General features: G+C 40.7%; 1 protein-coding gene across 2 annotated transcripts in view; it reads left to right on the top strand.

Annotated features, from left to right (window-relative positions):
- The first annotated feature begins 10,683 nt into the window (after positions 1-10,683).
- The window catches only part of nrp2b (neuropilin 2b), an 87,151-nt gene continuing 82,261 nt past the window's right edge, over positions 10,684-15,573 (top strand). For both annotated transcript variants that reach the window (XM_084421756.1, XM_084421757.1), the window contains exon 1: positions 10,684-11,479. In XM_084421756.1, the coding sequence (XP_084277882.1) occupies positions 11,410-11,479 (70 nt within the window). In that variant the 5' untranslated portion in view covers positions 10,684-11,409. The remainder of the gene's footprint in view (positions 11,480-15,573) is intronic.

Here is a 15,573-nt window from a genome sequence, read left to right as displayed (position 1 = left end):
TGGAAACCTCTATCACCCCCCCCCCCCCCCCCACACACACACACACACACACACAGACTTTTCTAAACTAATAGAAGGACATCAAAGCGTGCATTGAGAACCTCCCCAGGTTCCCTGCTCACCACACTGATTGTTGCCGAATCCATTCACTGAGCCCTCCGTCCACACATCAAAGATCCTTTAGCCAATAATGTGACTATTATGCTCCCTTGCAAAAGAGCACAAAAGCAATGAGGATTTAAATGGAATTATATTGGGATCTGTGTGTGTGTGATTGTGTGAGCTTGATTGTGAAACTGTGTCTGTGTGTGTATGTGGAATGCAGAGGCTAAATTCTTCACTAATACTCAAATCCTCCCAGGGCTGTTTGAAGAATGACAGGCAAACACTTCTTGGTTGTGGGTAATGATGGTGTGAGGTTAGTTTGAGTATGTGTTTGTGTGCATGGGTAAGTTATTGAGTGATTAAATGGGTATGCGAGCAATATTAAATATATCAGTGAATATGCTGCACAAAAGATCCAATAGGTTCGTTCATTTACAATATGCAATGATATTGGAGCCAGTGCTCCAGCACGCAGAACGGTTGTGCGCTCTGAGTTTGTATCCTTCCAATCTGTCTCCCTCACTCTCCCTCTTGTCTATTCTCTATTCAGATCTAAGAAAGGCAAACAATGCCATAAATAAAAATAAATAAAAAATAATAAATATATATATATATATGTTTTCGGCTGTCTCAGTTTCTACCATCTAACTTTCATTTTGACAGAAAATCACATGGAGCACTTGTCTTTTGCAATTGTCTTTTCTTCCCTATTGTGAAGAATATGGCCTACGCTCACCGGCCACTTTATTAGATACACCTGTTTAACTGCTCATTAACGCAAATATCTAATCAGCCAATCACATGGCAGCAACTGAATGCATTGAGACATGTAAACATGGTCAAGATGATCTGCTGAAGTTCAAACTAAGCATCAGAATGGAGAAGAAAGGTGATTCAAGTGACTTCGAACGGCATGGTAGTTGGTGCCAGATGGGCTGGTATTTCAGAAACTGCTGATCTACTGGGATTTTCATGCACAACCATCTCTAGGATTTACTGAGAATGGTCCAAAAAATTCAAAATATGCAGTGAGCGGCAGTTCCGTGGCGAAAATGCCTTGTTGATGCCAGAGGTCAGAGGAGAATGGTCAGACTGGTTCAAGCTGATAAAAAGGCAACAGTAACTCAAATGACCACTTGTTGCAACCAAGGTCTGCAGAAGAGCATCTCTGAACACAGGTCGAACCTTGAAGAAGATGGGCTACAGCAGCAGAAGAACACACTGGTGCCACTCCTGTCAGCTAAAAAAAAAAGGAAACTGAAGCTACTATTCACACAGGCTCACCAAAACTGGAGAATAGATGATTGGGAAAACATTTGCCTAATCTGATGAGTCTTAATTTTCTGCTGCAACATTCAGATAGTAGGGTCAGAATTTGGTGTAAACAACATGAACGCATGGATCCATCCTGTCTTGTGTCAACGGTTCAGGCTGGTGCTTGTGGTGTAATGGTATTTACAATGTGTAATGGCTTGTGGTGAGGGTATTTTCTTGGCACACTTTCAGCCCCTTAGTAACAATTAAGCATTGTTTAAATGCCACAGCCAACCTGAGTATTGTTGCTGACCATGTCCATCCCTTTATGACCACAGTGCACCCATCTTCTGATGGATACTTCTAGCAGGATAACGCACCATGTCACAAAGCTCAAATCATCTCAAACTGGTGAACATGACAAGAAGTTCACTATACTCAAATGTCCTCCACAGTCACCAGATCTCAATCGAATAGATCACCTTTGGGATGTGGTGGAACAGGAGTTTCACATCATGGATGTGCAGCCGACAAATCTGCAGCAACTGAGTGATGCTATCATGACAGTATGGCCCTCAAATCTCTGAGGAATGTTTCCAGCACATTGATGAATCTAGGCCTATGCCGTAAAGAATTAAGGCAGTTCTGAAGGAAAAGGGGGTCCAACCCGGGACTAGCAAGGTGTACCTAATAAAGTGTCCGGTTAGTGTATTATTGTGAGTGAAACGTCTTCTTGAACAACTTGATTTTCAAGTCAGGAATTGATTGGATCTTTGGATAGTTGTGGTTTGATATTATTTCAATATTCTGTTTGTTTTTTTAAAGAATCGTCAATTTTGATTTCATTGTAACTTTAAAACATCTCTTCTGTTAAAAAGTGCTTCTCTTTATTTAGGATAGTAAATGACCCAAACTCAAAGCAGAAGCAGAGATGGAGTTTGTGAGGAGAAGCATACTGTGAACCGAGCCACTTTGAGACGTTGTAAACATCAGCTTATAATGAAACGCAGCACATATATTTATTTAAATTTTGTGTCATTTGCATTTGAGGTCAGCTGGTTAAAAGTGAAAAATGGCTCGGAAAAGTTAATTCAGAGAGAGTTCTAGCATCATTAGTTTGAAAATGCCACTTGGATTCAGTTTTGTGGTTTTGACATTCATGTGTTTTTAAATGTGGCTTTTTAAGTGTCCACTGTATTTCCACCATCACTTATTTTGGCATTATTTGAGCTTCAAACAGGACCTCTGAACTCCTCACTATTAGCCAGTATGACTCTAATAATCTCCACAGAGTAATCCAGCACGCTCTCCATGAGTCCGACACTGAATGAAGGTCATTTTGATAAATTTTGTTAGTTTAGCTGAAGTCAATAATCAATAGCTCTTCATTTCAGTGAGGCTCTGATTTACTCACTAGGTCACATTAATCACAGTCTGTTTGAATGGATCAAAACCAGAAAAAGAAACAACTATTAATCATATCTAATTAAAAATTTATGCTAGCATTCAATTTTCATCATACCTTTAGTTTTTCCACATCACTTCCTGTGACTGCTGGATTCCCAGTGTTGTGTGTATGTGTGTGTGTTTGGTTTGTGGGTATTAGAGCAGAGGGTTTTGAGGGGTAATGGGATAAGGTAAAGCAGGGGGGTTTCTGGGAAAGCAGCAGATGTTGACCCCCTTGTCTCCATCTTAGTTCGCCAGTGTGACGCTTCTCAATCAATTAGCTTGAGTTAATCAGTCACTCATATCAGATGCTCAGTGAACCATCTCACTGACACTCCAATGGCAAATTGAATCTGAGGGCCACGTACACACACACACACACACACACACACACACACACACACACAATTACCATCATCATCCCCTGTTTTTTCAGCCTCAAGCCCACTAACATTTTTAAATCAATCCTTAAAATCCAAAATCTGAAAGCTATGACGTTTAGATCCTTGAAGTTATTTCACTTACTCTGTTTCTATATATAAAGATTTACTAAGTCGATCACTCCATTTATCCTAAACAGTCTTTTCCTTTTCCTGTCTTTATCCATTCTGTGTATGCTCAGAGAGCCATAGCACCCTGCACAGTTTAAACAATGCTGTTTAGTGATTCATTACTTTTAAGTGTCCTTTTATCATGCATCTTCTGTTGTCTTATTGTCATTGGCAGTCTTTTTAACCCTCAATAGAGGGTTTAAGATCGCTGTTCCACAGAATGCAGACTGTGACTGTGTGTAAGACTGCTTTTAATTTAGTTTAACACGCTTTTTTAATCTGAAATTCTGTATATTTGTATTTATAAATATTTGCCAACTTTCACAGCCAGACTTTCTCTACACGTAATGTTGATTTTAGAGCATGATTGAAATATGGGGTTTTTAATTTCCAAAAAGTTCCAGCAACACAGAATCAAAACAATTTATTAGAAAATTGTAATTATTCAATTCATTTTAATTGTGATGTGACTATCAGAATTGACAAAGCGCTTTGTAATCTATCAGATACGCAGTGATGTAAAGCCTGCAGCAACAGGGTAAAACTCCATGTTTCAATTACATTTCATTTTACTGCATCTCATAAGACCAGAGAAAAATGACCCAACAAGAGAAAAATGCAGATGTGTGAATTTTTGTGTTCATTACTCAAATTAATTACCTAAATGGTGACTCGCTTTGATGGCACGCAATGAACACACAGCAGAAATGTGCTCGCTGCATCACTCCAACATTCGCTTGACATGCCATTTATTATGCAATCACATGATTACTGTCTCAGTTTATACTGCATTGTGTTTACTTTTGATTAATCAAATGTTTACGATCGCAAGGCTTCTTACTGGGAAAGTACAAATTTGCAAGCTTGCTGTGCCTGGGGTACTGCTGCAAATATTAATCTCAAACAGTAACGCACAATCATCAACTCCCCTCATTTATACTCATAACTCAAAGAATATATTACAAAAGTGCTGATATCAAAGCACTCTGTGGTTCCTGCACTGATGTATGTTGTGAAATAAGACTTTGCTGTCAAGGCTTTTTTCTGCCCAAATAGCTTCACTCTATATTCCTCCAGCCAATAAAGTCGTTCCCCTTCCTCATGAACAGGAACACTAAAGTTTACCAATCAAACAATGAGATGTCTTTGTATTATGTCTCCAGATTGTGTTCCTTGAGGTCTGCTTCTGATAAGACACAGAGAATGGGGGAAAGCCCGAAGACGTTCTTCACTGAGGACAATCCCCTATTTGTTCATCCTGCTGGCTTCTACTGGACTGTGGTATTTACAGTAAACAACTGAATGACCTCAACACAGAAGGGAATGTTAGTTCCAAACATGTAATTTAAGAGAAACTCAATAGGGGGAAAAAAATTGTTGGAGGGCCAAACATCTCATTCATGCTGAGTTGTAGATAAGCAGTGGCATAGGAGACTGAGTAGAGTAAGAGGGAGGAGACCTCCGTATTTGATCAGTGTTCCTTCACATTCCCTGGCCTCCAAGCTTGCTTAGATCCCAATCAGCTCCATGGGATTCCACAGACGCCCTTATCAGTGTTAGAAACCCTGACCTCTGACCCCCAGGCTTATCAGTGACCAGTGTTTGAGGTGAGGGGGGAAACCCATCAGCGGTTGCACTTACCCCAGGAGTTTCAATTACAGCATGTGTGTGTGAATACGGGTTTCATGGCTCTGAGATACTGCAGTTGTGTAATTAAAGCTGAGATTAAGAGGTACACAACTATTACCCAGAGAGGCACTTTACCTGTTTTTTCTGGTTATATGACAGCTCATTCAGTCCCTTACAAATAATTGCCTGCAGTTAATGTCATATACGTGAGAGATGGGTATATCCAGTTATTACAAAATGAAATCCCAAATCAAAGAGGAGGAAATTGTGTTTACAGATATACGGCAGGCCGCCTTTAATACCGTATTCTGGAGGAGGGTGTCAACGCACAAGGAATGAGCTATTGTGAAGATAATTAGAGACGACTGAATATCATTTGTCATCGTGATTCATCAGGTTTAGATATTATATTGTTATTTAATAAGGACGTCTCTCGTTCCTCTGTGGTTTGACTGAAATTCAGCCTGCTGTTGGTTGAAACTGTACTGAAATTACACCGTCCCATCGCTTTTATGGTTTTGATTCAGCATGAACGTACACATTATTATTTAATTTGATGTGAGTGTTTTATCAATAGTCTTTAATTCTCCTGTTTGTTCCCTGATCCTGCCATGCTTTCATCCGTCTCCCTTGGCAGACACCTGCCCCCTCATGGTTCAAAGGTGAACTGCACTGGATCTGAAGACAACTAAGTTCAAATAAAAGGATGGTTGTGAAGGTCCTCTGTTGGATTTACTGAATTCTAACAAAATAACTGCATTAATTGCTGTGATTTCTTGAACATTAAACATTATATATACATTAGGTCAATTAAATTCTGCCCTTGTTTATAGGTTACAGTATTAGCAAGGACCAACACACACCGCTCCTGCAGGTAAGTAGCTATTTCTTCAGGCTGGTTTAAATGAATGTGAGCGAATGGAGACGAAAAGGCCTTGTGGGAGTTGGATGGCTTTGTGGATAATGAGAACTACAGTTTCCTCCACCACTATTCTTCTGTATGAACCCCAGGACACAGCTTCAACCTGCAGTGATAATCACGCCGGAGGCGGCCACAGCTGACACACAGCAGTAAATAGAGGAATAAAAGTCCGCTCCTGCAGACACTAGGACCTAAGATCTACAGCGTTCAGATTTAGGTTTACTGCACCCAGCGCAACTTCTGTACACAAACAGGCAGATCAGAGAGGATAGATGTGATTACTGGATGTGAATGTTTGTGTGTGTGGGCAGCGGGTGAAACAGAAAAGCAAGATATAATTCAAAGAGTCGTCTGAACATGGGGACAGGCTGATGAGCTGTGTGTTTGCCCCCAGTAAATAGGCAAAGCTACAGTGTCTCAGCCGAGCCACATTAGAGAGTTGCCAGTCTATATGTGCTGCTGATATAATAATTTACTGTTCTTCTGTGCAAAGGTGAGTTTAATGAGTGAGAATATCAATGTGCGTGCTTTTGTCTGTGTGTGGCTGTATTACTCACTTAGAAAGACGTGAGTAATGCAAGGTTGTGATATGTCTTGTTTACTTTGGAACAATATGAGTAAAAGTCTTTATAATACATTTTGCAAGAGTGAATATTAGTGATGCACTGAAAAAAGAAACGGAAATTAAAGTTTCCGGTTACACTTTATTTTAGGGTGACGTAGTTATAGTACTTAAATAAGTACTGAGTAATATTAATTAACTACAAGTACTTACTACAGAGTTATGGTTAGGGTTTGGTTTAGGGTTAGTTTCTTGTAACTATGCATAATTACGTGTAACTACGTCACCTTAAAATAAAGTGTTACCAAGTTTTGGTAATTAAATATGGGTAGCTGTGTAACCCGGTCATAGTAAAGTTCTTGGGCAACAAGCTGCCTCTCAACATTTCAGCCAAATTAAGTTTACAGATTGCTATTCTAGCATCATTTTTGGTCACAGCTGAAGTGCGTCCCACTGTCCACACAGCTGACATGTTTACCGGTTGAAGATTATCCACGTTGTGTGCACAAAAACATAAATCCTGATACAGTCAAAACATGACACCAGAGAAGCGCTAACTAAGCTAAACGTCACTGTTTTAGTCAATGATTTCAGCCCTTGTTGTTAAGAGTTGTGAGGGAGACCACAGACACCATGTTTGCTATTCATCTTCCATGCAAACACCTTTTTGTTGATGCTCAGATCCATAGTAAACATATTTGAATCTGGTTCAACTCTGGTTCTGCTTTGGCCCTGTGTTGTTTCCTCCACTTTGGGTGTTTCTCCTTTAGATTTGATATGGGCAGAGAGCTGGTTCCAGCTGTGGTACACTATTTAGCCCCAGGGCTTGCTTACCAAGAGTAATTGGATCTGGGTGTTAATCTGTGCAATACGTCTAGAGCAGTTCACTATCCCACTGACAGTGAGAAACTCATTCGTGCATTTGACTGCTGCAGGAGTGTTTTGGCTGGCGTACCAAACTTACAAAGAGTTGAGAATGAAGCTGTAGGAATGCTAATACCAAACTGAGGAATCGCGTAACTCCAGCACTTAAACCCCTTTACTGGCTATATTATAGACTGATTTCGGGATTGTCGTATTCATAGAGCTACCCCTACATACCTTAGCAATATGATTGAGAAATATACTACAGCTAGATCACTCAGTTCATCCAAATGATATTTGTCAAACATGGCTGAAGAGCACTTTTTGAAAGTATCTAAAAGCATACTATGGCACTTAATTCTCTTCTGTTTTTAAAAATAGCACTTATTGCGATGACATTTTTTATATTTTATCACAAAAACAAATTGGTACAGGTCAAATGGAGTCACCTTAGGAAAATGTATTTATATTCATGAGTTGATAATCTTATGTTGTATAAACTCACATGCAATCAAGGTGGAAATAAATAAAGTATTTTAGAACTACTCTTGCTGGTTGCACTACTTGACAGTTTTGCATTGTAGAGCATTTCCTTAACCTAATTCTCTTCTCTCTTCATTTATTTAAAAAATACATATATTACATATTTTGATTGAAATGTGTGATGTTTTTACAAAAATGTTTTTGTTCAAACTTGATATTCTTGTATTCTTATAGTATGATATAAGTTGTGTAAACATGCATGATTTAATGTACTTGAAAAGTATTTTGTGCTTTTTTTCGGACAATTTTTTTGTTTGTTTTAGAGCATTTCCTTAATTTCATTCCATTCTCTCCTTATTTATTTGGTTAAATATCACACATTGATTAAATATTTTTATGAAAATGCATGTTCAAGTCAAGTGGAGTAACCTTTAAACTTCTGGTTTTCTTGTAATTTCTGTATATCATAACTTAAGCAGATTCAAAGTGCAAGAAAAGTGCTTTTTACTTGATGGTTACAGCACTTCACAGATTTTTACTTTACCCTTTTTTGTTTATTCATTTATTCTTTGTTTGTGAACAATGTAATGTAATGTCCGTATATGTCTTCAGTGACTTTCTTCGTGTACTTTCTTCCTTCCAGACGCCTATAGGCAACAGTGGTACCTGTAAACAAGCAGATGTGTCAGCAGTGGCTGCTTTTTTGGCTCGAGCAGGACTTAAGCTCGAATGGCGTAAGAAGATGAAGTAGAGCCACTGCTGGGACCGCAGCGGGGACTTTCCGCCCTGTATGGCAATCATGAACTCACACACACACACACTCAACACTTCCCCCGTGAGGCTGAGAGTGTGGATAACCCCACCACCACGCACAGAGGCTCCACTGTTCTCCACTGATCTCCTCATGCTCAGCCTGGCATTAGCCAATAAGATGGATGATCACAGGTCTGCTGTGGGTCGAGGTGTGTGTGGACAGCACAGGCCAGGCCTGTCAACACTTCAAAGGGAAGCTGTTATTTCGCCCTGATCCAAGACCAGCCCTCACTATACCCAAACTCTGACCTCATCCGTGATAGGTGACACCACAAGACTGTTCTGAAGACTGTGTAAAAAGAACAACCTTTATCAAGCATTACTGTTGACAGGCCCAAGCCTCGAGGTCAAATAGTGCAGTGGTCTCAAGAGCTGATAGATGGAGTCAGTACTCTCAGAGAGATAACAGCACTGCGACCTGATCTATGAATCATGGCATTGAGTGGTTTGTGATAATGAAAAGAGGTCCATTGTTGCGAAAACAATCATGTTTTCCTCACTTCCTGTTTTCTCCGTGATTCTCAGAATTAGCAGCTCATACATGGCACAGCACATGACTAACCATTTGACTTCAATAAGACATGACCTGAAACTGACAAGGCATCAAATCGAAGAAAAACTTCCCCGTGCTTCCCCAGCTGCCTGCTGTCACAGCGTGTGCAGAGCGTGTGCAGGATAGTTGAAGATGGAGAAGTTTATTTCAGGATCTGTTGGGTAATGCTGTGTCATTAAAGCCACTATGGTTAGTGGCGAATTGGGGCCCTTGTTGGCCCAGCGTTGGGTGGATATGAAGAGATCTGTGCACAAGAACATGTATATGAGTTTGGGATTTCTATAGCTTTGATTTGCACAGTGTGGTTGGTGAGATTGATTCTAGCCGTTCTTTCTAAACCCCAACCTCCCGCTGTACTTTAGTGTCTCATTTCTGTCTTCATGTGTGTTTTTGAGTGCAGAGGGCCAAATTAAAGGACTCTGGATGGGCAGAGCCAGAGGGACATTGCTCTTCCCAAGAACTGCTTTCTCTTCTCCTTCAGTGTCCCACACATCCTACCACAAACGTCTGCTTTCTGTTCTTATTTTAACTGTGTGTTTGTGTGTGTGATTGTTTTCAACAGTGCATCAGTCACAAGGAAAGAAAAACAGATGTTTTTAGTTGCTGTCAAACATCTGTCGTCATGGAACGTTTACCATTGGATTGTTCAGTTTCTTGTATTTTTGCTCAGGGTTTGACCCCTATACCCTTGTTGATCTTTCCTTGGCTTGCTGTCAAAAGCATTTGCATTAATTCAATCTCAGCCACACATTACCATGCACATTGCCTTACCTAATGCATGGCTCAACTCAGCATTTTCACTTTTCTGCTTAAAGTCAACTGGAGGGCATCAAAACTGTTACGTTCCTAACATCAATCATGCACCAAGCAGTCGAACATAATGGCAGCTTATACATAATGATCATGATTACAACAGTTTCCTTTTGTGGTTACCTTGCGTAATTGCTACATTTGGGTCTGATGTGACAACGTTTTTTTTTTTTTTTTTTTTGAAGATTTTTTCTAGACCTCTTTTATGTTCTATGTTGGTTATGCCATTTTTACATTCTTGTGGGACTTTGTGGGATAATTAAAAATGTCTAGGTGGTGTAACTGTGCAGAGTAAAATAAAACAGAATGATTACAACTTTTTAAGAGATTAAATTATTTTTTGTTGGAAATTATATACTTTTTTTTAAATATGTATTTATTTTTTGAAAAAAATTTTTTTTATAATAATAATATAGTATTAACATTATTAACATTTTTCAAAAATATATAAAAATAACACTAATACAAAGATTGTATTGCTAAGAACGTGTGTTTTGAACCAGAATTTTAAAGGATTTTATTATTTTGTACATCATTATTTGTCAGTGACCAATTGTAAGCAGCATATACAGTATACATCGTCTACCACCTTGAAGAACCTCTCCAAACCAGCCTGTGGTTTCGCACAGCCACGAGCGTTTGACGAGCCCGTGTGCCTGTGGGCGCTTGTGTTTCCCTCGCTCGCCTTTTTATAGCGTAACTGTGGGACTAGTGGCTGGTCTTTAATCAGAGACTGGAGAGGCGGGCCGAGGTGCTGACTGTAATGCGATAGCTGCGCCCGTCCTTAATGCTATTACATCCACATGCTGCTGCCGCGCAAGACTCAGCGCTCAAACGCAGAGACGCGCAGTGCCAAAGAGACAGCGCGTGGAGTATCTCTTTCACAAGACTTCAGTTACGGACCCGCTGCACGGAGGACCTCATCAGAGCTGCACTTTCCTGACAGTTTTCCGCCGTGGCCAGTGTTTCCCATGCGAGATAGAGCTTTTGGTGGTGGATTCTGTGGGGACGAGACCGGGAAAAAGCTTCATGTCAGTTGGATTTGAAGGCGAGAGAAAGCGCCGCTCACCTCACTCACTCACTCACGCGCTGCTGTAGCTAGAGGAAATCAAGCCAGAATATGTTTTTGGTCTGAACTCTGGGTTTTAAAGAGAAAGTTGTTTAGTTTTAAAGTCAGACGCTTTTCGTTGTTGCTGCTTTTGTTTAGGATATAACTGGAAATGTTAAACGGCCAAGTCTGGGTTGAATTTACGCATCCAGCATTTTGAAACATATCGAGAAAGCAGGCGGCAGAAATTGTTATCAGGCACAAGACACAAGTGGATACATCATCAGTGGACACGAACATTTTCAAAGAACATCACAAGAACTTGAGCTTTTCCTCTACACGCACTGGGTGAACGTTCACCCAGAAAAGATGGATTTATTCACAAAGCTCTGTGGATCTTTACTTGTTTTGTGTGCGGCATTAGTTTATGGAGAGGAGGGTAAGTTTTTGTTGTCTTGACATTTGTTTATTTGTTTTTATCTGAATCAGTAAATGTTTCCATTTAATGTTTGAGCTATTATGTGGAATTGCACAAGGCACGGGGACCATATTATTGATATATTTCAGTTTTTAAGACATTTCGGTCATATTGAATTATATAGGTCTGTTATAGTACCTTACAACTGACAGGCAAAAACGGCAATTATGCCATATTTAACACTTATTATAAAAATAAAATAAAAATACAGCATCAAATAAGAAAACTAAAATGACATGATCCAAAACGACGAGCTTCTCGTATGCTAGTTTCAGCAGGTTTTAGTGTGATAATGGGTGAAAGCTCACCGCGTTTGCTGGCAGTCTCTTGCCCGCTAGAGGCGACGCGCGCTCGGCATGAGCTCCGTCAAACGCCGCGCTTCATACTGGACTCCACCGCACATTTTCCCTGCACTTTTTTTGTGTTTTCTAAATTAGCTGTGTAATACAATCTATTTGGGTTTTTCAAGGATTCGGGGTCTTTTGTCCCCCTCAAAAACGCACAGATAAACTCCGGAGTAAATTACGCAGCATATTCTCTTCACACCACAAACGGGATCCTAAATCAAACAACCTATCAGATAAACCCTTAAACATGCGATAGCCTATGCATTCTTTTTTTTTACCTTATAAAGTCGTAACCCATCATTTACGGTGTTTTTCTAGTCATGGTGTTCCCGTGTCATGGTTACTTAGTCTTGACGACTGTATTTGTGCTACCGCGGGCACATATGAGACACCTCCAGCGACTATCATGAAAAATATCAGCGCAAATACAGAATATAATGAAAATATATATTATAGTCTGTAATATATATGTTTGCACATGTGTATACTCGATTAAATTTGTGGTTTTCATATTTTAACAGTCTTTATCAGATTTTTTTTTACACTTCTCGCTGGTGTTCCTCGATTTGAAAGACAGGTTTTGCATGCCAACTATCTTTACTGAGAGTTTAATTAACATGTCTGACTGATAAAACTCACTTCAATCACCGATACATTGATAAATCTTTCAAATAAACAGCTGAAATCCTGTAACGGTAACATTATTTTCGCAATTGAGGGAAATTCTGGAATAGGCTGCTAACCTCGAAATTTGGGAATTATTTGAATAAACGTGTGTAAATGATAACTTCGCTTTTACGAAGTCAACGTGGTCTCTTGTTTCTGTCTTGGGTGTAAACTAATGCCAAACGGTTTAAAGGGGATTTTTACTGTTGTTACCTTTTGGTTTCAATATTAGCATACGTATTACGCGACCATTCTGTGTCTCAAATATTTATATATTTCTCATGATTTTTGTTACAACTCTTTTTTACAATCTCTATGGCAAATGCTGCATGTTTCTATATGCTCATTTACTATAAATATAACAATATGCAGTTGCCAGCATCCTCACAAAATTGTTACTTTTTTCATTAGATTTACTGAGATCTTAACATGACTAAATTGTGAGTAAATTTCCTGTCGGAACACACGAGATAACCTACTTAAAAGAGGATTATTTCACCAAAAATAAATATTGTGTCATCATTTACTCACCCTCATGTTGTTTCAAACTGTCCTCCTTGGAACACAAAAGGAGATGTTAGGTAGAACATTTGTGACTGACAGTCTCAGTCACCATTCACTTCTATTGCATCTTTGCTTGATACAATGAAAGTGAATGGAGACTGCCAAACATGTCCTTTTTTGATCTATGTTAGAAAGCCATGGGGGTGAATAAATTAAGACGGAAGTGTAATTTTTAGGCAAGCTGTTCCTTTGAAGTTTTTGTTTGGTAATTTGTTGCTTCCTTTTTACTCTTTTAAAACATTTTTCCTCCAGTAAAGTTTTTTTGGGACAAGTGATAGCTTTATTTTCCAACCAAATGTCGATGACAGTGCTGCCAGACCCAACAGATCTGCGTTAGGATCTGCACCTGATCCAAGAGAGAGCTCTCCACAGGGGTCCTTCTAAAAGCCCAGCTATCTCTCCAACACAACAACAGTGCCCTAATTAGTCCTGTTAAGCTTCAGACGGTCTGAATCAGATGGATGAATGGTTTTGAGAGAGGTAGAATGGCTTAACCATCTACTGCTGGGACAGGAAGCCCTGCTGAAGTGAGCTGGACTCAGCACACTTTAGACAATGGGGGGGCTGAAGCCTCTTGCTCTAGCGCGGACAGAATGTAATAAGACAGAACGACGGAGCTCTAAGTGTCTCATCACTGCGATTAAATATCAGCTATTCATCAGCAGGCGTTCACTCAGTGAAAATGAGAAACCATATTGACTTCCGGCCAGTCAGCCGCTCATATTTTCCAGCTCCTCTCCCATGGCTGCAGAGCAGATGAGCCGTGTGTGGTGGTAGCATGCGGATGCGTGTGAATCTACATGTTTGAGCCTGAAACACAGCATGTCCGGATGCTATTCCATATTTTCCTGGTGCGCCTACTGGTACGAGCGCGAAGAGCATGTTGTTGGCAATGCCTTGGCCACCTGCGCCTGGAGGCAACGCTGCGATTGATTACATGCTTATGCAGCTGTGCAGACACACCTGACCACCTGCAGAAGCTCAGTACACTCCAGAGAAACTACAGCTACTGGGGCAAACTCAACGGGTAGCCGCTTTGAAATCGCGGTTTAGCACACATCAGTATCCCGATAGAGACCGATGCGTGTCATTCTGAATTTCGGAGGGAATATGAGAGCAATACTCTCCTGGCGCTGGTTGTTTTCCGTGGCGTACAAAGTGAATGGGATCTCTTTAAAGTTTCAACGGATCCCTGCTAAGCCCATTTGTCATGTTCATTTTTCTTTGCTGTTCAGTGGCCCCGAGCTTATTTCATTTTCCATGCGCGCATCTTTGGTTTTATAGGCGATTGGTCCTGAGGTTCACTTTCGAGTGGTTCACCCAGCTCTTAATGTGAGTCACCTGCTTTAAGTCTGTTAGAGCTTCACTTTGTGTGTGTGTAGCGTTAGGTTTCGTCCAGCAGCACCTCCTCTGAGCCCTGTAGACTGTTGACGCTGATGAAAGGCAGATGTGGACTTCTGGCAACCTCTTTGTGTGTGTTTAGGGTACTCAGTGTACCACAGTCCTCTGTTCTCTAACACTGAGTTTGATACCAATGGCACAGACGAGACCAAGGCGATGCATTCCATGTCTAATCTCTTCAGATTGCACGTATTCCGATGCCCTTTGCAGAGTATGCCACCTCTGGTGAAACATACTGGTGATGTTTCTTGATCAGCAACCCAGTGAACCACAGCGTCCAAGCAGTAACACATGCTTCAGCTTGAGTGATGGGCAACACATAAGTTTTTGCAATTTATAATCAGTTTGAATTGGTAAACGCACAGGATCTCCACCAACAATGGCCATTATGTAAATCACAGCGGTTTGTTGTCATGTCTGCTCACTGCCCTGTTTTCTTCTCTTTTCCGTCTCGTGTAATGGGTAATATTAGCACTCCCTCAGCAGAAAATGGGCCTGTAAATCAGCTAAAAGAAGGTCAGATATTTGTATTCGCTCCAGCAAATGCGGCGGCACTCGTTCACTCACTCTCGTGTGGCAGGCGCTGGAAAAATGCTGAAACAGTGCTATCGGGATGAAATTCAAAACAAGCAAGAAACCCATAAATAATGCAGCTCCATTCTCATTCCCCCACCCACCTGCTCAGCACCGTTTACAGTTACTTATGGCACTAAAGCGAGGGGGCCGGCGGCAGGCCTACCCACCGGCAGCCTCTTCAATCCTGCAGGAAGTGAGGCGGGGTGAGACGTCTCATATCTGAAGAGAGGAGAGGAGCGGGGTTGCGCGAACTGACAAAGTGCCGACACCGGAAGCCCTGACAGGATGAGATCTGTGGCTGTTGTTGTGTGTACTCAGCAGAACTCCAAGCTGACTGGGGTTGTGCCGAATAGTGAGCATTTTGGTGCTGAGTCTTGTGCTAAGTGAGGATGGAAGATACTATTGATTTGCGCAACAATCAAAGCTATTGATTGGTTCAACCAAGATTTCATTTTGTCAATCGAAGGAGCTCTGTTAGTAGATTTAGTTTCTATTGAACAG

Source organism: Rutilus rutilus (genome assembly GCF_951802725.1).
Source record: "Rutilus rutilus genome assembly, chromosome: 10".
NCBI lineage: Eukaryota > Metazoa > Chordata > Actinopteri > Cypriniformes > Leuciscidae > Rutilus > Rutilus rutilus.
This window is presented reverse-complemented; position numbering and strand designations above follow the sequence as displayed.